The sequence below is a fragment of the Nicotiana tabacum genome, chromosome 15 (genome assembly GCF_000715075.1).
Source record: "Nicotiana tabacum cultivar K326 chromosome 15, ASM71507v2, whole genome shotgun sequence".
In the NCBI taxonomy this organism is placed as follows: domain Eukaryota; kingdom Viridiplantae; phylum Streptophyta; class Magnoliopsida; order Solanales; family Solanaceae; genus Nicotiana; species Nicotiana tabacum.
Genome location: NC_134094.1, coordinates 52,084,224 through 52,107,457, shown reverse-complemented (window position 1 = coordinate 52,107,457; position 23,234 = coordinate 52,084,224). Strand labels below are relative to the sequence as shown.

At 37.4% G+C, this 23,234-nt stretch overlaps 1 protein-coding gene across 1 annotated transcript; it reads left to right on the top strand.

The window, feature by feature from the left end:
* Positions 1-1,241: 1,241 nt before the first annotated feature.
* Positions 1,242-5,343, top strand: LOC107800816 (phosphatidylinositol 4-phosphate 5-kinase 5-like). Its single transcript, XM_016624061.2, has 8 exons — positions 1,242-2,715; positions 2,953-3,120; positions 3,199-3,364; positions 3,469-3,585; positions 3,666-3,859; positions 3,958-4,088; positions 4,269-4,347; positions 4,756-5,343. The coding sequence occupies exons 1-8, from the start codon at positions 1,556-1,558 to the stop codon at positions 5,042-5,044; spliced, it is 2,304 nt and encodes a 767-aa protein (XP_016479547.1). The 5' UTR covers positions 1,242-1,555; the 3' UTR covers positions 5,045-5,343.
* Positions 5,344-23,234: the final 17,891 nt, after the last annotated feature.

Below are 23,234 nucleotides of genomic sequence, written 5' to 3'. Positions count from 1 at the left end.
CTTTGATGAAGACGATGACGAAGAAGTTGTGGAGCAGCCTATCACACCACCTTCAACACCTCCAGCACAAGTTCAAGAAGAAGATGAGTTAAGTTCAAGTTCTTCAAGTGAAGTGCCTTAGAAAACTAAAAGTTTTCGTGAGTTGTATGAAAATACGGAAGTGGTAAGAAAAAATTATATGATTTGACTCACATTTATTTGTTGATAGATAGTGAATCTTTAACTTATGAAGATGCTGCCCAAAATGACAAATGGAGAGATGTCATGGATGAAGAAATCAAGGCAATCAAGAAGAATGATACTTGGGAACTAGTCATACTTCCAAAAGGCAAAAACACCACAAATGGGTGTACAAGTTGAAGAAAAATTCTAAGGGTAAGGTGGAAAGGTACAAAGCAAGATAAGCTGCAAGAGATACAAGTAAAAGGCCGATATTGACTATGATGAGGTATTTGCACCAGTTATTCATTTGGAAACAATTCGTTTTATTATTTTCTTGGTAGCTCAAAATCAATGGGAAATTCATCAAATGGATGTGAAGTCGGCTTTCTTGAATAGTGTTTTGAAGGAAGAGGTTTACATCGATCAACCTTTGGGCTAAAAGGTTGAAGGACAAGAAAATAAGGTTATGGAGCTTGATCATGTGAAATCACAAGACCAAATTGCGGATATTTTCATCAAGCCGTTGAAGATTCAGATTTTTCAAAAGTTAAGGAAGGCTCTTGGAATGACGAAACAAGTTTAAGGGGATGTTGAAATGTGAACAATAGAAACTTGTTTCTATTTGTTTACATTTGTTCATGAACTAGAATATTAATTTAGTACATGTAGAGTATGAACACATTGATGTACATTGAAAGGTGCAATGTCTAGTAGTGTCATCCATGTACCTTGAAAGATGTGAGGTGTGGACTTACTTATTATGTTTACATATAGTATAGGCTAGATACATGAAAGATTTCTCTTATAAATAGCCATGTATTCTTAACCATTTGGAGCAAGTCAAGTTGAATAGAAATGTGAGTTGAATATTCTCTTCCGCATTATGTTGGAAATTCATTTATTCATTAGACTTGCAAGGTCCCAATTTGGACCAACTCACATTAATTGCGTCCTTGTACTCGTTACTTTAGTAGAGTACCACTGAAAATATTTTAAACTATCAAAATTTATATATATATATATATATATATATATATATATAAAAAGAGACAAAAAATGGACAAAGAAAGTGATTGTTCTTGGTTTGTGTTGGTTTTCTTCGTCATTCCATCACACGTTAGGAGAGGAGAGAGAGAGAGAGAAAGCGAGCAAGCCGGAGCTGATAGAGGAGAGGGAGAGAGAGAGAGAGAATGAAAGAGAAGAGAGTGATTCTCTATCTCATCATCTGCATGTCTTTGCATGGCTGATCAACAATAGTTGGTTTGATGCATTTCCTCATCCAGAATGAATATTATGAAAATCTATCAACCTATTTTAGCTATTATCGGATTAAAACCATAAATACATTTCGAGATAAAGAAAAAATTACTAGAAGAAAGGATTTTATCTTATCATGAAGGCTTGGGAGGCAACCGTGAAGAAAACACAAGCAGTAGCCAGGAAACGAGCCAACACAATATTTGGTACCTATGGACCATCTCAGGCTGAGGAAGAAATTATTGATCAACTAGATCCAGAAAATGACAATGAGGGGCACGCTAGCGGACAAATTTACCATTCGGAGAGGTTCCTTCCTAATGGAGATTACTATAGTGGCTATTGGGTCGATAATTTCCCCCATGGACACGGCAAATATTGGTGGACTGATGGGTGCATGTATGTAGGTGATTGGTTTCGAGGCAAAAAGATGGGAAAAGGCACATTTAGTTGGCCCTCTGGAGCTATGTATGAGGGGAATTTCAAGAGTGGATATATGGATGGCGAAGGCACGTATATGGCGCCTAATGGGGACTCATTTAGAGGTTCTTGGGTGATGAATTTGAAACATCACCATGGTGTTAAGGAATACGCGAACGGAGATTGTTATGATGGGGAATGGAGTCGCGGATTGCAAGAAGGACATGGTAAGTATACATGGAAGAATGGGAATTGTTATGTTGGTGAATGGAAGAATGGTGTTATATGTGGGAAAGGTAAGATGTGTTGGACAAATGAGAATGTATATGAAGGGAATTGGGAAGATGGAGTGCCTAAGGGAAATGGGACATTTAAATGGGCTGATGGGAGCCTGTATATTGGGAATTGGAGTAAAGAACCAAATGAACATAGTGGGACATTTTATCCATCCGGATCATTGTTAGAAGGAGGAAACCTTTATTGGGATCCCCAACAGGTTTATTATACTGATTTGATGGAATGTACCATTTGTCCAAATGAGAGGGTTTCAATATTGCCTTCTCAGAAAAAGCTGGCAGTTTGGAGGTCTGTTAAGGCGACAGAAAACAACGTTCGGCCGAGGAGGATGTCCGTAGATGGTCGAATAGATGCAGCGCCTATAGATAGGGAATTTGGGCGAACGCGCTTATCAGATTGTGCAGGAACACCTTCGAATATTTCTTATTTAGATGATGCCATGGCTGGTGCACAAGAATATGATGGGTATATTAGAGGGAGCCCCATTAGACTTCCTAAGTCAGCAAAAAGGCAAGGAGAGACTATTTCCAAAGGGCATAAAAATTATGAGCTTATGCTCAATTTGCAGTTGGGAATCAGGTACTTAGTTTTAATTTGTGATTTGTGCTAATTTCTCGTACATTGTCAATTCTTGTATGTCTTTTACAGGGAAAACCCATAATAACTAAAAGAAATTAATATTCATTATATGTGAACCAGTATTTTCATGGCATAATCTGCAACATGAGAAAATTATCTCATTTTTTTTCTATATAAAAAATCTAGATGTTTCCTTGTGTATGTTCTCATCAATTTTGAAAGCTCAATATATCACAGGCATTCAGTAGGAAGGCCAGGACCTGCTCCATCACTTGATCTCAAGTCTTCAGAATTTGATCCCAAAGAGAAGTACTGGACAAGATTCCCACCTGAAGGATCCAAAAGCACACCTCCTCATCCATCTTGTGAATTCAGATGGAAAGACTATTGCCCAAAAGTTTTTAGGTAAGTTCGTGGTTCATGACATTCTTTTGTTCCAGATTGGATACCTCTATAGTCTTCATGGATGACTACATTTACTAGGGCTTTAAGGATGTTATTCAAAGTGGATGCAGCTGATTATATGCTGTCTATTTGTGGAAATGATGCCCTTCGGGAGCTATGCTCCCCAGGAAAAAGCGGAAGCTTCTTCTACTTGACAAACGATGATAGATACATGATTAAGACAATGAAGAAGGCAGAAGTGAAAGTGAGATTTCTAAATCCTGCCGCTATATATGTATATGGTTAGCATGGCTTTTCTCTCCAAAAAGTAATCCCTTTTCACTTTTCTTGTCAATGGATGGTTCTTAGGTGCTTCTAAGGATGTTGCATGCATATTTCAATCATGTTCGTGCTTTTGAAAATACCCTTATGACTAAGTATTTCGGCCTGCATTGTGTTAAGCTAATCGGACCAGCACAGAAGAAGGTAGTGACATGAGGCACCACAAAAAATAAGTTAGTCATACTATATCAATATGAGAACTTCTTATATGTTTAATTATTTAGGTACGATTTGTTATCATGGGGAATCTCTTCTGCACTGACTATACAATTCATAGACGATTCGACTTGAAAGGATCAACATTTGGCCGGATGACAGATAAGCCAGAATCAGAGATCGATGCAACCACAACTCTGAAAGACCTTGACCTCAACTTTATATTCATGTTACCAAAGACATGGTTTCAAGAATTCCGCAGGTAGGATCCTAGTTCATTCTTTACCTCTGATTCAACATTAATATTTTAATTCTTTTTGCATTGCAAGAAAGAACAGTAAGATTTTTTTCAACTTTCAGACAAGTTGATAGGGACTGTGAGCTACTGGAACAAGAGAGAGTGATGGACTACAGCCTTTTAGTTGGTCTTCATTTTAGGGAAGCAAGTATCACCGGAGACCAAACTCCTCCTGGTTGTAGAACACCTACTGGTTTGTAGCATAGCTTTTCCGCTTATTTCAATCTTAGCGAATATTAGTTTAAGCTTTTCATCATGAAACATTAGTCATTTGGAAAATTTCAGGGCTTTTAATCCTTTAACTGTCATGTTTCCTCCAACTTTGTAATTGATCATTTATAGAACAATCAAGGACATTTTCCATTGCTTGCAGATAATGAAGGATTGGAAGATGGATCAGTTCCTCATCTTTCTCGATCAGATAGGGATCAATTGCTTTTTAATCCTGCAGGGTACAATTTTTATCTTCCATTTGATCATAATTTTCTCAACGAATTGACTTAAACTATTTGAAAACAAGCTAAAATGTAACACTATTTTAAATGTTAGAATTTCGGTAGTAATCAACTTTCCATTTCGGTAGTACTCAACTTTCCACTTAGAATGCCTTGATATAGTGTTCATAAGGGTTGTTCTATATTATCGCTAAAAGAGTTCGGATGGCTTATTCCTTCTACACATATAACCTTATTTCTTTTATGATCTAGAGCTAGGATGCATTACTAATAAGGTTGGTTTCGTGGTATTAATCATAAACTAACTCAATTGAATGCATTATTCATGACCTCTTCAGAGTAATTGGCCTACTACAATTGATGCCAGTTTCTTCTCCTTTTTGATTTTATGAGTGAATGCTGCAGGTGGGCTAGCATAAGTTTGGGTATAAACATGCCCGCACGAGTTGAAAGGACAGAGAGGAAAAATGACTTAGACTTTCAGTTAGTAGGAGAACCAACAGGGGAGTTCTATGATGTGATATTATTTTTTGGAATCATAGACATACTTCAGGATTATGACATTACCAAAAAGCTTGAGCATGCATACAAATCTATCCAATGTGACCCCAACTCTATCTCAGCTGTCGATCCAAAGGCATACTCAAGGCGTTTTCGGGATTACATATTCAAAGTTTTTACAGAGGACACTTAGAAAGAAATACCATCAGTTTTCAGTCCCTTTATTCTGAATCTAGCGGAGAGGCTTCAAGCTGCAAGATGGAGCTTATTTTGTTAAAAAAGGAGATAAGCTTGGCAAGAACTGTATACCATTTTGGTAATTGTCTTTGAAAGTTTACTATGGTTGCATCCAAGAACTAGTACACCTCCATTTCCTTCATTCATTTTTCTTATGATTTTTAAATTTTAGTCTCATAGATACAGACACTAATTTGAGATGATAATTGTATAGAAATAGTTGTAAGAGTAACAGCACCAATGTAACTAATTTACTTGGGAAAAAAGTTGGTTAAGATTTATTTGCACAGCAGAATTGTCACAACCAAACTCCCACCGGAGCCATCACGGCACCTAACACCGCTTGATAGGCAAGCCAACAATTAAACAATAGCAATAATTACAATAATGGAACTAAAGAAATCTCAACATTAGGATAATCATAAAACATCTGAAATAACAACAATAACGTTGCTACAACCATCCCATGATCTGGTGTCAACGAGTACATGAGTACTATAGAATCTCAAAATACAAAGTCAATCCTCAATACAAAAATGTCGGAATGATAGAACAGTGATAACGAAAATAAACAAAAGAGAACTTAAAGGTCTGCGAACGATATTGCAGCTACCTCGTAGTCTCCACAAGCTGAAACGGGTGCGAACTCTAGCAATCATCGTGCCTGAAAGTACCTAGATCTGCACATAAACAACAGAGTATAGTATGAGTACAACCGAGCCCATGTACTCAATAAGTAACAAACCTAATCTCGGGCTGAAATGAGTGACGAGCTCGGGAGAAAGTCAGCGTTCAACACCAATAATCAATAACAACACATGATAAAATGAAGAGAGTAAAAGTAAATAACTCAAAAGATATCATGTTCAACTAGTTCACAAATACTGAAAATTAGACATGCTTTCCAAGTATAACAATCACAGCCCAACCTTCCACCGAAATTACTAAAATATAAGTTTATCAAGGAAACAATGATTTTTCCAAACTTTTAATAATATAAGATATTTCATTTACCATCTAGCATGAGAAAAATATATCTTTATGCCTACATGTCAAGTCAATACATCAAAGTGAAGTCGTCAAGTATACACACACTCAGCATACTCATGGTGCCTGTCACGAGTGCCCCTCACCATAACACACACAACCACACTTACACTGTACAGGTGCCTGGCATAAATGCCCCTCACCAAAGCATATATATGATCTTGTGCCTATGCTCAATGTGAATACCATACTCTGAGGGGCGGATTCTTGCCTAAGTGCTAATCGAATATAAAGTCAACAATCAATATCACATAGCCCAATCATGTGACCTGGTGCACGCGTCGCCCCCTAGTCACTACCACTTAGCGCAATAGTGGTCTGGAGTACGTGTGTAAGGCCCCGTAAAATTTCATATAAAATTTGAGGTTTTGTGATGCCAAGGTAGGCTAATGTATTTGAGGGTTGTAGAAAAATTAGTCTGGAGTACGGACTTTTTGGGTTGAGCAGAGCGTTGGGGAGTTGAAGAAAAATTATTGCAGAATAGGCGTTTCTGCGGTCCATTATGTGACCGCATAACTGATCTGCAGACCGCAGATCCGCCGCAGAGTGAAGCAGAGAAATAGGCCAATTTTGGGGGTTGTTTTGCGGTCAACTATGCTACCGCATAATCATTTCGCGGGCCGCACATCCATCGCAGAACCAGCATGAAGCTTTTCAGAGGGAGATTCTGCGGTCCATTCTGCGGCCGCATAATTGATATGCGGGCCGCAAACTGGACCAGACCAGCCCAGGTTTTTGGGACCATTTATGCGGACCATTTTGCGGTCCGTAGACTTGATCTGTGGTGCACTCTACGACCGCAGAGTTGAGTTCGGAGGGACCGACACGGCGGAACAGTATGCTCAATTGTATATCAAGGAAATAGTCAGTGTTACACCCCATGTTTTTGTATGTAAAAGTATGCCATAAGTAAATTGATGAAAGCTCGGAAATGAGATATTACATCCCGCATTTTCGTACGTTAAAGTTTCGTCGTAAGTTAATCGACGTAAGTTCGGGAATGAGATTATTTTGAGATAAAATACGGTCCAAACAACAGTACCCCGTATTTATGGATTAGTATCATACAAAGTACCACATGACCATTATAGTAAGGTGTATAAGGTGTGTTAAAAATGAGTAGCATTTTAAGTAATTTGAGATAATTCTTAATTATGTAGATAATCGAGTAATTATTAATTTTAGTGGGTGATTAACAATTAATTAAGATATTTTGATAAGATTAAGGAGCCCTCCCCCAACGTGGCAGCATGTATGGAGTCCTAATCAAGCCTAAGGATGACTAAGTAAGTATGAGGCTATGTGGTAAAATTTGAGAAATTTTTAGCTTAGTAATCACCTTAAGTAGGGGCCCACTCCCTATGATAAAATGCCCCCTAATTCATTAAGGACAAATACCTAGACTTGCTAACGCATGAGTTCTCAAAGGGAAATTCTTATAACCCCTATCCCCATCTCTTCCTTAAATGAGTACTTAAGTATCATATATTCTTGTTCTTGTATAATTGGGGTGGGGGGAGGTTGAATAAAGTATTCAATACCTTCTTATTTTTCTCATGTTACAATTATATCAAAATATTTTAGCTAAAGCACAGATAAAGACCCAGAGAGTGTACTCTTTTCGTCGTTATTTATTTGACATTCTTTCTTGTTTCTTTGTTCGTCCCTTTCGTTGAGCCCTTTAAAAACTAGAAACTCTTAATACTAACGTTTTTATTTTATTTTAATGAGATGCACTTGTAAGAGTTGACATGATTTCTTTGTGGAGTTCATTGGAAATTTTTTTAATATATCTTTTATGTGCATAAGAAAAGTACATTCGGAATTTTTTTTTCATATGTAACTTATGTTTCAAAAACTTCTTTTATTTTTTTAGAATCCATATCCAGTAAAAAAAATAAAAATAATAAATATAGATGGAGTAAAACGGACGATAATAAGCATTAATAGGGTGATGAATTGCTATAATGAAGAAAGAAAATACCAAATAGAGAAACGCTACAGCAACAGGAATTGCAATTCTAAGAGAGTTCGGTACAATCTTTCTCAAGAATATCATACGGATATTTTTCTACTTTGATCCGCCGTTACGTGTTGTCGCAATCAGCGGGTGTAAAAGGGATTGTCAAGAGAATCGGTTCAGGTATGTTAAGGCTATCCCTTCTTTCTTTTGGCATGATCCAAATGATATAAATGAAACGAGCAAAATACGCAACTTTCATAAATGACTTTATTCATAGAAATACTAGGGGTGTCTATATTCTTGATTCCCCATGTGTCTTATTATTCCATCATAGGTCTCAGAAAATACGTAAGTTGATAAGTTTATTTTATGACATTATTCAAATGTATAATGGTCTTATGACATTCCGAGAAATTTTATTGACGTACTTCTCATGCATTGCATTCATTTATACATGTACATTAACCCATGACCAGATGGCGTTATATACGTGTATATATGTATATATATATGTATATGGGATATTTATATGTATATGGGATATGGGAAAAGGTTACAGCGTTATATATGCACCACCACCTGATCAGTTGGTATACATTGATGATTTGCCCACAGTGGCTGAGATGATATGATGAGATGCCCTTAGAGGCTTGATAATGTTATGAACGCATATACCCATGCATGGTATGACATTTATACGCATATGCATGACATTATAAGTATTAAATGATTCACAGAGCTATTCACACTTATATGTCGAGTCTTTTACTCCATGTTTCTCTCATGTCTATTATTTACCGATTTTTATTCCTTACATACTCGGTACATTATTTGTACTGACGTCTCTTTTGCCTGGGGACGATGCGTTTCATGCCCGCAGGTCCTGATAGACAGGTTGTGAGTCCTCCAAGTAGGCTATCAGCTCAGCGAAAGGTGTTGGTGCGCTCCATTTGCTCCGGAGTTGCTTATTTGGTTAGTACGATTTGGTCATGTATTGATTGGTATGGCGGGGCTCTGTCCCGACCTTTATGACAATTATGTATTCTTAGAGGCTTGTAGACATATGTCGTGTACGTGAAAGATTATACGGCCTTGTCGGCCTATGTTCAGTGTAATTTTGGTCTTATAGGCCAGTATATCTTATGTATAAGTTTGCATTTCCTCATGCTTTACTCTGGTTCATTTACCTATGATAAAATAATACGAAAGATACGTTATGTTGGTACTCGATTGAGTAAGGGCACCGGGTGCCCGTCGCGGCCCATCGGTTTGGGTCGTAATAGTCAGGTTGCATGGCACTCTAGTTTCTATTATCTTCGATCGAGGGGCACAGTTCACAGCAAATTTTTGGAAGAAATTTTGGCAAGCATTGGGTACCCAGGTGAATCTTAGTACAACTTTTCATCCACAGACCGACGGGCAAGAAAAGCGGACCATTCAGAAGCATGAGGATATGTTATGCGCTTGTGTTCTTGACTTCAAGGGTAGCTGGGATGATCACTTTTCACTCATAGAATTTTCCTACAATAACAGTTATCATTCTAGCATTCAGATGGCACCGTTCGAGGCTCTATATGGCAGGAGATGTAGATCTCCCATTGGGTAGTTCGAGATTGCAGAAGCGGAGATGATAGGGCCAGACCTCGTGTACCAAGCTATGGAGAAGGTTAAGATCATTAAGGAACTGTTGAAAACTTCCCACAGTCGTCAGAAGTCCTATTCAGATGTACGCCGTAAGGATTTGGAGTTCCAAGAGGATGATTGGATATTCTTGAAGGTTTTCCCTATGAAGGTATAATGCGGTTTGGTAAGAAAGGAAAATTGAGTCCGAGGTATGTCGGACAATACAAAATTATTCAGAGGATTGGTCCAGAGATGTCTTTAGTGCACCCGGCATTTCATGTATCCATGTTGAAGAAGGTGGTTAGAGATCCGTCTTTTATTGTTCCGGTTGAGACTATAGAGGTTAATGAGGAATTGACTTATGAAGAGATTCCAGTTGCTATTCTTGATAGGCAAGTTCGAAAGCTGAGAAATAAAAAAATTGCTTCCGTGAAAGTATTATGACGAAACCAACAGGTCGAAGAGGCGACCTGGGAAGCCGAGGAAGAGATGAAGAAGAAGTATCCTCATTTGAATAGCTATGTAGTTAAGTCCATGATGTTAAAAGCTAACTTACTACAAATTATGTTTCCCCTGTATAGTTTATGTTAGGGATACTCCTTCTTGGTAATGTAATATTTATGGCATTGTGGCCGGTGTTATTTCTATGTTGTTTTACATCGTTGTGTTATGGTTATGCTATTAGGACTGGTTTTGGGATTCTCTGGCAGGTGGATACGCCCAATTACAGGGGAGATTCTAGAGAAATTTTTGAAAATTTAGGGAGTTAGTTAAAATTTGGAACTGCTGGTGTGTGAAGTAACAGTTGGGTCACATTGGATGCTAATGGCGGATCTTGACCCTCATTCGAGAATGAATGATCCTAAGTGGGGGAGGATGTAAGGCCCCATAAAATTTTACCTAAGATTCGGGTTTTCGTGGTGCCGAGATAGGCTAATGTATTTGAGGGTTGTAGAAAATCTTTGCGGCGAGCTTGCTCGCCGTGGTACGGACTTTTTGGGTTGAGCAGAGCGTTGTGGATTTGAAGAAATATTGTTGCAGAACAGGACATTTCTGCAATCCATTGTGCGATCACAGAATTGATCTGCGGACTGCAGATCCGCCGCAGAGTGAAGCAGAGAAATGGGCCAATTTTGGGGGTTGTTTTGCGGTCAACTATGCGACTACATAATCGTTTTGCGGGGCGCACATCCGTCGCAGAACCAGCATGAAGATTTTTGGAGGGAGATTCTGCGGCCGTACAATTGATATGCGGGCCGCAGACCCGGCCGCAGATTGGACCAGACCAATCCAGTTTTTTGGGACCGTTTCTGCAGACCATTTTGCGGGCCGCAGACCTGATATGCGGTACACTCTACAACCGCAGAGTTGAGTTCAGAGGGACCATTTTCTGGTTTTAAAACCCGACCCCATTTTTATAAAATAACCTTAGGGGTCATTTTAGAAGGTTCAAACTGATATTTTAGTGAGAGGAAAGCAGTCTAGAATGAGAAGAAGAATTCCTAAGCTATTTGTTCATCAATCTTTGCTCAAGTCTGGAAGAATTCACAAGGATAACTCACAAGGCCTTCATCCAAAAGGTAAGACTCTAGCCCTAGCCTTCGATTTCGAAATTTGGATTGGGAATAGGTAATGGGAAGAAGGTTTGAGAATAAGAGTTGTTATTTATGTATGCATGTACTAATAAAGGTGGTAGGAAGGTTGTGGAGTATTTGTGGGTGGCCTATTGAATTGGGGATTGATTATGGGGTAAAGGAATCCACCATGGGAGGACATTGAAACCTTAATGCACACCTAGTGCTTAATAAAATGCTCAAATGAGTATCTTCCTAATTATGGTTCAATTTTGTCATGTTTCTAATAGATTGAAGTCGTTAGGATTTCCGAAATATTGTAGTAATTTAGGGAAGCTCAAGCGAGGTATGTTGGCTAAACTCCTCTTGTAGAATCGATTTCCTTGATGTCCTCGTAAGTTGCAATTATGTTTGGCTTAATTTATTATGTCTCATGTTCCAAGTCCTTCCTAATAGAGTTGATTATCATAAAATAAGTGTTATGTTGAAAGATGTATGTACCAAAAATGTGTTCCAGATGTTTCTTTCATATTATGATTCCTTTCGAGAATGTAATCTAGAATGATCAATGTATTTGGTGTTATGATTTAAAAACTATGTTTCAATTGCAAGCTAGTATGCCTAATCGTGGTAGTGAAACTCAATGTGCTTAAGACTCTTGTTTGCTCATATGTGTACTTAAAGTCTTGATTTGGAATTCTCTTATTGATGATAATCCTTGGTAACGCCTGAAAGTTTTAGGAGTGAGTATGAAATATGAAATACGGCCGACGTGCCGATAATGATATTACAATTGTGGCCACTAGTGCCAATAAAATGGAAAGATGTGTGAAAGATTATGAAATGAGTTTTAAATCCTTTGAATAATAAATGCTTTGGGAGTATCGTTTAGTCACCGAGGAAAGGCAGGTCGAAATAACCTAACTTCAAAATTACACATGCCGGTGTAGGAGTGATTGAGGGGTAAATCCCCGTGTTGATGTGACGAGATTGTTTCCCCTCATATGGGATGAGATTGATGTGTTGAGATATTTCCCCTTAAATGAGATAAGATTATTGCTAGCAGGATGTGATGTGATATCGACCCATACGGCATTGTGGTGAGATGGCTTAGCCGATCGGGCTGAGATCGGACGCCATGCTGCGCACATGGTGGTGTTGTGATTGGATGTCTCGGGGTGAGATGGCTTAGCCGATCGGGCTAAGATCGGACTCCGTACTAAAATCATAGTGGTATATAGGTACTGATAACAATACGATAGGGGATTCAAGAATTTTCTAAAGAAAAACAAAAAAATCAAGAAACGTTCGGATGCTAAAAGAAAATAGGGAAACGAAAAAAAGACAAAAATTAAAAATAGATTGAATTCAAGAAAGAGTTTCTTGAATTCATGAATTCTACTCTTGAAGTTGAATCCTAGCAATAACAATTAGCTAACAAAAAACTAATCGCCTTTGGTAGAGAATTAAAAACAAGAGATAGATTGTGAAACCCGACCCTTTAGAATAACAAGAACAACAATAGGCCTAAACTTATCACCTTTCTTGAATACCTAGAAGTGATCTAAGATTTCGAAAAGGGTTTAATCTTACCACCTTAAGTTGATTCTTGAAGGTTGAAGAATAAATCCAAGAGTAGCCATACACAAGAGTGCAAGAAAAATCTCATAATTTTTGTTCATATTGTCAATCATAATCTCCCTAAAAACAAAGAAGACACCCCTTTATATAGAGAGGGAGTCACGAAATTCTACCACAAAAACAAAGAAAGAAAGTCCTAACTACTTTGGACAAAAGTCCAACTACCTTAGGATAGGATCTTGAAAGTCCAAAACCAATCTTGGAAATCTTAGACATCTTGGAAAAGAAAGAAAGTCCTAACTACTTTGAACAAAAAGTCCAACTACCTTAGGATAGGATCTTGAAAGTCCAAAACGAATCTTGGAAATCTTGGAAAAGAAAGAAAGTCCTAACTACTTTGGACAAAAAGTCCAAGTACCTTAGGATAGGATCTTGAAAGTCCAAACACAATCTTGGATAGAATCTTGGAAATTTTGAAGGAAATTTGCAAGCAACTTGGCACCAACTTGCACTCAACTTCTAGCACGACTATTGCACCCTTCTTTGATATCAAGTAAGTCCCTTTATGTTATAAAAACGTGTCTTCATGTAGGACTTATTTGGCTACAGGTTTGGACACATTTTAGGTGCCAAAATGGTCCAAAAGTGGACTGATTAGGACCTTCTTCAAAGGATATCTCTTGGGATCTAATACTCCTCTTCTTGGACATAAATTTGGGCCATAAAACAATTGTATCACCTAGCTAATTCACATCCTTTATCCTTGAGCTCTTCCTCCTAATTAACAACTTCTTTATTTGCACTTGAAGTATAATAACCTTGTTTTGCAACTCTTTAGCTTGACATCTTGTTGAAGGCCCTCTTTGAGATTCCAAAGCTTCATTATTGTCCTTGAATATAGTTGAGCTTTTTAGGATGTTATCATTCCCCACTTCTTGAAGAAAATCCGTCCTCAAATTTTGACCTTGCAAGAAAAAGAAGACATGCACTAGTACATGGCATCCACCAATCTGAAAAAATGGTAGGAATAAAACAAAATAGTGACCATGTGTCCACTTAACCCAATTAAGCCTAATAGGATATACTCCCTTATAAAGCATATGGACATCATCATCCCAATAAAATTTATGCTTACTTAGATTTGTCCAATAAAAACCTCTCTTAAAGTAGTCCAAAAATATGCATGACAAAGAAATTACAAAAGATTCATCACACATCTATTTAAAATAAGTATCTCTACTACATGTATCAAATAAGATACTTTTATGATATAGCCAAGGATCAATTACAAATCTCATGGATTCCTCTACATGAAATAGTACTTGATCACAAGCGTCACAACAATCAAGCATATCCTATTTACTAGTAGCAAACACTTTTACAAGCTCACAATGAACATGACTTGAACAATGACTCCCCATCACAGTGTCACGATGTCACGACCCAAACCGATGGGCTGCGACGGGCACCCGGTACCTTACTCAATCGAGTACCAACATAACATATCTTTTCGTATCATACTATCATGGATAACTGAGCCGGAGAGGCTGTCGTGAGATAAATAGAATACAACATGAAATATCAACTTATACATAAGACATACGGGCCTATAAGACCAAAATAACCACTCGTACACTGAACATAGGCTGACAAGGCCATACAATCTTTTACGTACATGACATCTGTCTACAAGCCTCTAAGAATACATAATTGTCATAAAGGTCGAGACAGAGCCCCGCCATACAAACAATACACGTCTAAATCATACTGACCAAACAAGCAATTCTGGAGCAAATAGAGCGCACCAGCATCTTCTACTGAGCTGATAGCCTACTTAGAGGACTCTCGACCTGTTTATCGGGGCCTGCAAGCATGAAACACAGCGTCTCCAGGTAAAGGAACATCAGTACAAATAATGTACCAAGTATATAAGGAATGAAAATCAGTAAACAATAGACATGAGAAAAACATGGAGTAAAAGACTCGACATGTATGACTGAATAACTTTGTGAATCATTAATATTTACAATGTCATGCATATGACGTAGAAATATCATACCATGCTTAGGTATATGCATTCATAATATCATCAAGCCTCTGAGGGCATCCCATCATATCATCTCGGCCACTGTGGGCAACTCATCAACGTATACCAGCTGATCAGGTGGTGGTGCGTATATAACACGATAACCTTTTTTCATATCCCATATACATATAATATACGCGTATATCCATCTGGTCATGGGTCAATGTACATGTATAAATGCATGAAATGCATAAGAATTATGTTAATAAGATTTCTTGGATTGTCATAAAATCAATATGCCTTTCGGATAAACTTTATCAAATACGTATTTTTCTGAGACCCATGAACAGAAGATATAATAATAATTTATATAGGGAATCAATAACATAGATAACCCTAATAATTCTATTAATAGAGTCATTTATGAAAATTGTGTGTTTACTCGTTTCATTTGTATCGTATGGATCATGCCAAAAAGAAAGAAGGGATAGCCTTAACATACGTTTAATGCCAACTTCCTACTTGTATATGTGAACAATCTCCTCAATCTTGTATGCCAAAACTAGTCTTCTTCACTTTTTGCTTTAGTGTAAAGAGATATATCTACCTTTGTAGCTCAAATTTCACAAGGGCCATTTCTAATATTGTTGAGAAGAAGCAACAAATATATTACTCTTGCTAACAATGTTGCTTGATATATATGTTATAAGTATATCCTCCAAAAAGTGAATGTGAGGAAAGGAAATAACTCTTATATTTCTTTGCTTTTACATACTGCCACCGCCACTATCCCTCTCCAAATGAATTTTTATCTCAATTGAAGATAAATAAAAGATGACTAATGTACACTTCCCTTCTATGTGTTTGCAATGAATGTATTGTCCATGTGTCCTTCTTATTTAATTGTCTAAAGTCAAGAGTCATTAGCTCTTTCTCCACTTGCTGCCACGTGGGGGGGGGGGGGGGGGGATGGCTTTGTCCCCACCTATTAATTATCCACAAATCCTTAATTACATGGTTAATCTCCCATTGATCCAATAATTAATCAATTACCCACATAATTAAGAATTATCTCAAATTACTTAAAATATTACTCATTTTTAACACACTTTATACATCATACCATCATGATCATGTGGTACCTTGTATGATGGCACTAGTCCATAAATATCGGGTATTATAGCTCGGACCTTATTTTATCCCAAATTGTCAAACTTTGACGAAATTCATTTTCTTCGATTTGCTTACCCTCTCACCTTCACGAATTTACTCATCACTTGTTTGAAGTAGCAAAATAATTATAATCCCAAAAAAATCTCATTCCCGAACTTACGTCGATTAACTTACGACGAAAATTTTAACGTACAAAAATGCGGGATGTAACATCTCATTTCCGAGCTTTTATCAATTTATTTATGGCGTACTTTCACGTACGACAATATGGGGAGTAACACACGACCCAAACCGATGGGCCATGACGAGTGCCCGAGTCCTACCTGTCGAACACCCCTAAGCATGCGTCAAAGATATAAACATGAATTAAGGGTAGGTCATGAATAGCATCTGTCATTAAACTGCTGAATTACGTGAATAACATACGTGAGAAAAACATGTCCAAAAGACATATATACATATACATACGGAATACGGTAGAGCGAGCCGACAAGTTTGCTATAGACAACTATATATCCAAAACTGGAAGCCGACAAGACCACATACTATCCAACTATACATGACTGTCTACATACCTCTAATAGAGTGTCATGCCCAGAAATCAAGGAGCGTAACCGGCGCTCAACCGAGTAAACCCATTCGAGCAAGCCTAATTTACATTAACCTCTCATCATCACTCATGCATGATTTACCATGACATAATAAGATCCTGACTTCCATATTAAATACACTTGGCTCAACGGCCCATATTTTCTTTCTCGTGGTGGTTACACAACTCTATAAATAACTGTAAATACTGTGAACATAAATACATGACAAAACTCAAATCTTTAATTACATGACCCACAATGTATATGGAGCTTCTATGACAATGGATACCTATATACATAAAATGAACTAGACCCAAACACCCACTAGAATTGTAGCGTGCTCACCATAAGCTGAGTAGTGAAGAAGATCCCTATCAAAGATCTATATCATCCTGTAGATGTATACCTGCATCCATTAAAAGATGCAGTGTCCCAAGTAAAAGGGATGTGAGTACATGTGGAATAGTACTCGCATGTAACAAACAGAACAACATATGAAATGGTAATTCAAATAAGAGTCATATGAAGTACATCAAGAACTACAAAATATCCCATAGATTCACATTTCAAGTCTCGTTATGCTTACATCATTTTAAACTTCGTTTAGGATTAACTGGGCCATTTTGGACTATGCGTGGTATACATAATATAAAATAATTGAAACAACATGTACAAACAAGACCAATGAAAATGGCACGTAATGTCTGCGTTAACAATGCGTCTCACTAGACCGTCCATATCCCTCTCTTATCTTACGTATACATTTCATAAACCGTCCTTAGTTTTCACATATCATATTAAAACACTTACGTGTTTCATAGACTATTCATAGGATTCCATAGACAATACACCTATGTGTTTCATAGATCGTTCATAGGATTCACATATACCATACAATACACATGTGCGTTTCATAGACCATTCACAGTGTTTACTTACACAATACACCTGTGCGTTTCATAGACCGTTCACAGTGTTTACTTACACAATACACATGTGCGTTTCATAGACCGTTCATAGTGTTTACTTACACAATACACCTGTGCATTTCATAGACCGTTCACAGTGTTTACTTACACAATACACTTGTGCGTTTCGTAGACCGTTCACAGGATTCACATATTATACACCTATGCGTTTCATAGCCCGTCCATAGGGTTCATACACATCATTATGCACATAACCATATATAAACTCAAAGCGACATGATTAACATTACATTAAGGTCATAAGTTCCCGGATCATTGGAACACTTCATGTTCATGCTCATCATGGAGAAACATAGCTCATTACATTAGCTCATGCATGGTGAATCAATAAGTCAATTTCAATGGCACATGAGCCCAATTTCTTTTCTTAAGGTTCATCATCATTTTAGCATAGGACATCTCCCTTTCATCTCGTTATTCACTCACTTGACATCTTGAGGTCATTAGCTAAGTTCATGATTCTTGAGGACTTAACATCGAAGTCATTTACATACATTATTTTGGAAGCATACAACTACATTTGAAACCATTGGGACATACAACACCTCGTAATTCTCATTTAGGCAAACAACTACATTTCATGTTCATACTATCACTCCATTAGTACTTTCAATTACTTACAACATCATTATTTTATTGGCTCCTTTTTTTTTCCATACATATTATTCTTCATTCATGGCACGGTGGCCGTATCTCATATTACATACTTTCATTTTATTACTTTCAAGGCTCATCATCATAAACATCAACATAGAGAATATTCTTAAAGTACCTTTCCCCAAAAGGGCAATACATAATTTCAACTCATAAATATGTAAAGGCTTAAAACACATTGGAATACTTACGAAGCGTAGCATTAGTTAGAACAACCACATTTGTACATGACTTGAGTACATAAGCTTTTGGATAATTCTATTTTCGGAGTCAATTTGGAATAATTGAATCAAGGCTCATTTCATAATATTTCACACATCATTTTATTTAATTGGCGCTATTGGCCACAATCATAACTTTCATCATTGGTGCGGTGTCTACACTTTATATCCCCAACTCACTTCTTTTACTTTCAAGCATCTTTATAGATTATCGACAATAAAGAATCTCTAATCACGACTTTTAGTACACCTATGAGCAACTAAGAGTCTTAGTGGCACAACCCAAACCTATCGGCCGTGACGGGCACCCGGTACCTTACTCAACCGAGTACCAACATAACATATCTTTTCGTATCATACTATCATAGATAACTGGGCCGGAGAGGCAGACGTGAGATAAGTAGAATACAACATGAAATACCAACTTATACATAAGACATACGACCTATAAGACCAAAATAACCACTCATACACTGAACATAGGCCGACAAGGCCATACAATCTTTTACGTACATGACGTCTGTCTACAAGCCACTAAGAATACATAATTGTCATAAAGGTTGGGACAGAGACCCGCCATACCAAACAATACACATCTAAATCATACAGACCAAACAAGCAACTCCGGAGCAAATGGAGTGCACCAACATCTTCCGCTGAGATGATCGCCTACTTGGAGGACTCTCGACCTGTTTATCGAGACCTGCGGGCATGAAACGCAGCGTCCCCAGGCAAAAGGGATATCAATACAAATAATGTACCGAGTATGTAAGGAATAAAAAATCAGTACATAGACATGAGAGAAACATGGAGAAAAGACTCGACATGTACGTCTGCATAACTCTGTGAATCATTTCATTTTTATAATGTCATGCATATGCATAGAAATGTCATACCATGCTTAGGTATATGCATTCATAACATCATCAAGCCTATGAGGGCATCCAATCATATCATTTCGGCCATTGTGGGCAAATCATCAACTTATACCAGCTGATCAAGTGGTGGTGCGTATATAACGCCACAACCTTTTTTCATATCCCTTATACATATAATATACATATGTATATAACGCCATCTGGTCATGGGTCAATGTGCATGTATAAATGCATGAAATGCATAAGAATTATGTTAATAGGATTTCTCATAATATCATAAAATCAACATGTCTTTCAGATAAACTTTATCAAATACGTATTTTTCTGAGACCCATGAACAGATAATAGAATAATAAGACACATGGGGAATCAAGAATATAGACACTCCTAATATTTCTATGAATAGAGTCATTTATGAAAGTTGTGTAATTTTCTCGTTTCATTTGTATCATTTGGACCACGCCAAAAGGAAAGAAGGGATAGCCTTAACATACCTGAACCGATTCTCTTGACATTTCCTCTAACATACATCTTTTGCGAAAACACGTAACGGTGGATCGAAGTAGGAAAAAATACGTTAGCAAACTTAGCATCCAACGTTGCTGGTCCATGGAGATTAAAACTAATACGTTGCTTGAATGATTCTTAAGATAATGACTAATACGTTGCTTTCATGATTCTCAAGATAATGACTTACATTTCTTTCATGATTCCTAAGTTAATGACTTATGTTGCTTTCAGATTCTTAAGTTGGGAGATGTTTTAAATATGGAATGGTGGCTTAACCACATTCCTTTACCTTTAGTCTTGCCACCTACTCAATAATGACTTAAGAGTCATATATATATTTGGGTGGCTTGCTGCCACGTTAAGGATGATATCCTTATCCAATAATTAAACACCAATCATCTTAATTAATTGTTAATCTCTGACTAAAATCAATAATTATCCGATTATTCACATAATTAAGAATTATCTCAAATTACTTATAATACTACTCACTTTAAACACACCTTATACACCTTACTATCATGGCCATGTGGTACTTTGCATGGGACTAGTCCATAAATACCAGGTATTTTAGCTCGGGCCATATTTTTATCCCAAAATGTCAAACTTCGATGAAATTCATTTTCTTCAATTTGCTTACCCTCTCACCTTCACGAATTTACTCATCACTTGTTAGAAATAGCATAATGCTTATAATCTCAAAATAATCTTATTCCCGAACTTACGTCGATTAACTTAGGACAAAACTTTAACATATGAAAATGCGGGATGTAACCTCTCATTTTCGAGCTTCCATCAATTTACTTATGGCGTACTTTCACCTACGAAAATATGGGGTGTAACATCATTCCCCCCTTTGGAACATTCGTCCTCGAATGTTGACTGATGCACTTATCATTCTCATAACCCATAGCTCTTGCGAATACTTTAGTACTCTTGTTGCCATCTAGGCAACTATTCTATGAATGAATCCAAAGTCCAGGGAATTCCCCCCCTTAGGCCTCCTTCTCATACCACGACTTGTAGTCGGAATCCTTCCAATCTCGTAACTGTTGCTACCTTTTATCATGCAGCATGTACGACTCTGATCTTGTGAGTGCGCCTATGTGACTTTTCTCTCCTTTTTCCTCCAGCTTTTACCCAATCTCTAGGCCTCACTTTGTAAACATATACAGAGCTTGACAAGATGTCCCTCTAGGCATCTATAGGTATACTTGAAGTTCTTTGCTCGGTACTTTTTTTGAACTTACGAATATTGCTATATCTTATTTCATAGGCCCGGTTATCTATCCGCATAACTTTACTGCATCTAAGTAGGTCATAATATACCATAACTCTTACCTTGGTTTTATTATTATCGAGGTCTGCTACCCAATTCTAGGTTGCTCTCTCGCTTCTTATCATAGATGTATAAATCCAAGTCCTTTAATGCTTCCTTATTATTGTTCATCTAAAGGATGGAATCCTTATCTCCTCTTATACATTGGAGCTTTATCCATCTATTGTCGATTCACCTTAACGTTGATCTATAATCTACCACTGATAACTTGACCTTTTATGTAACATTGCCGCTAGGGCCCATGTCTTATCGGGGTCATCTGGAGTAATTAGACTGATACACCTAGGGACGATACCATACTTCCATAACCGTATTTCATAGCATCCCAATGTGATTCACTTACGTGGGTATTTTAATCCTGTACAATTCTTGAAATCCCTTTATTATTATTTTTTTCTTCACATCCTTACTCAATCGAAGGCCCAAACGTCATCCTTTATTTGTCACAATTACACCCTCATTCTATTACCAGGGCAGCATTCCCTCTCTTCTAAATGCTACTAGTCTTAGACTCTTTTGAGTTCATTCGGCTATACTGAACTTTCTACAATTTAGAGAAACCATCAGCTCTCTTGTTTTCATGACCTTAATCTCTAAGACTTATCCATTCTTGTCACCTTCTCACTTATCCTTTCTCATCCTTACTCCTGTCATAAAACCTCATCGTTTTACTATACTTTAGCTTGCGACCTATACGTATCTATTTATACTATTCACAACCTTCCTTCAGCTTGCTTGCACCATAGATTCCCTTATGTTATTTTGGAACATCAAGCGAGACATCACATCGTCTCTAACTCGTCTTTACTCTCTTAGCTAGATCTCTCGGTGCCGAGAAACCATAGGCTAGAAGATATGCCACTAATGACACCGCTATCCTCCCTGGATAATGAATCCCAACGCTTCTAGCCCTCTATCTGAAGTATGGATTATTCACAATCTTCTGCACCTGATTATCTCGTATGTTATTCACCTTTACCTTACTTGCCTTAAATTCTTGCATCGTATCTTCAATCTCTTTCATGACCTCCCTTCCACATAGGTATAATTCACGTCCATAACTTGAAGCTCTATTATAATACTTGCACCTCTGGTGCATACACAAATCGGTGGGAGCTTCATACTGATTTCTTATGAGGCTGGTACTCTTCTAACTGACTTTATCGTAGACCATTATAGAATATGGCTACTGTACTATCTCTCTTGTACCTCTGATATTAAGAGCGATCCTGCAATATTCTCAATCATGATTTCTATAATTTTCTAGGTCCAATAATCAGACTCCTGATTTACTTCGTTGTTGTAACTCTTTAGTTTCCTCTTCCTTCTGATCAGCCTTTATGTAGGCTTAAGTTATCTTCTGATCTGTGGCTCACGGCATTAGTCATTACTTTAGCCTTACATGGATGCTATGGAATATCCATGATACAATCTTCTAACAATTTAATCATTTGTCTCTGACCTGGGCTCAATTCTTTTTTTCTTTTTACTTATACCGGAATCTTCTACGGCTGTATGATTGTCAACATATATGCTGCATGGATAGTAGTACTCTAAAATCTTAGGATCATTGATCGAATAATTCCTTTTGTTCCTTCTCAGTTTTCTTTAAGCGTAAGCTATTACTTCTCTTGGTCGTTCTGCCACTTGTTACGTGCATACTTAGATTATCTTAGTTCTCATGCATGCCGGAATTTTGTGCAACTCATGTGGTCTCAAATATTACTTTTGGTTTCCTTTCCCGCTCATTAGCCACGATAGGTGCCACTTTCTTATGGAGTGCATGCTATGTTATTGTGAGACTGTTATTATAAGACCATTCCCTCTTTGGGTCACTGAGCTTAGGTTGAAACTTTCTTCCTTACTTCCTCAGCTAGTCTTTCATTATATTACTTAGGGAGGACCCTCTGACTCTTGTAAAGCTATGAGCTTATTACATTGTATACTCGACAAAATTTTTGGTACTCTTTCCTTGCCT

Bases quoted from the DNA above. Each gene is read 5' to 3' on its own strand.
- LOC107800816 (XM_016624061.2), top strand. From the start codon at position 1,556: ATGAAGGCTTGGGAGGCAACCGTGAAGAAAACACAAGCAGTAGCCAGG. The intron at 2,716-2,952 runs GTACTTAGTTTT...AATATATCACAG, and splicing joins AATTTGCAGTTGGGAATCAG to GCATTCAGTAGGAAGGCCAG. The intron at 3,860-3,957 runs GTAGGATCCTAG...TTCAACTTTCAG, and splicing joins TGGTTTCAAGAATTCCGCAG to ACAAGTTGATAGGGACTGTG.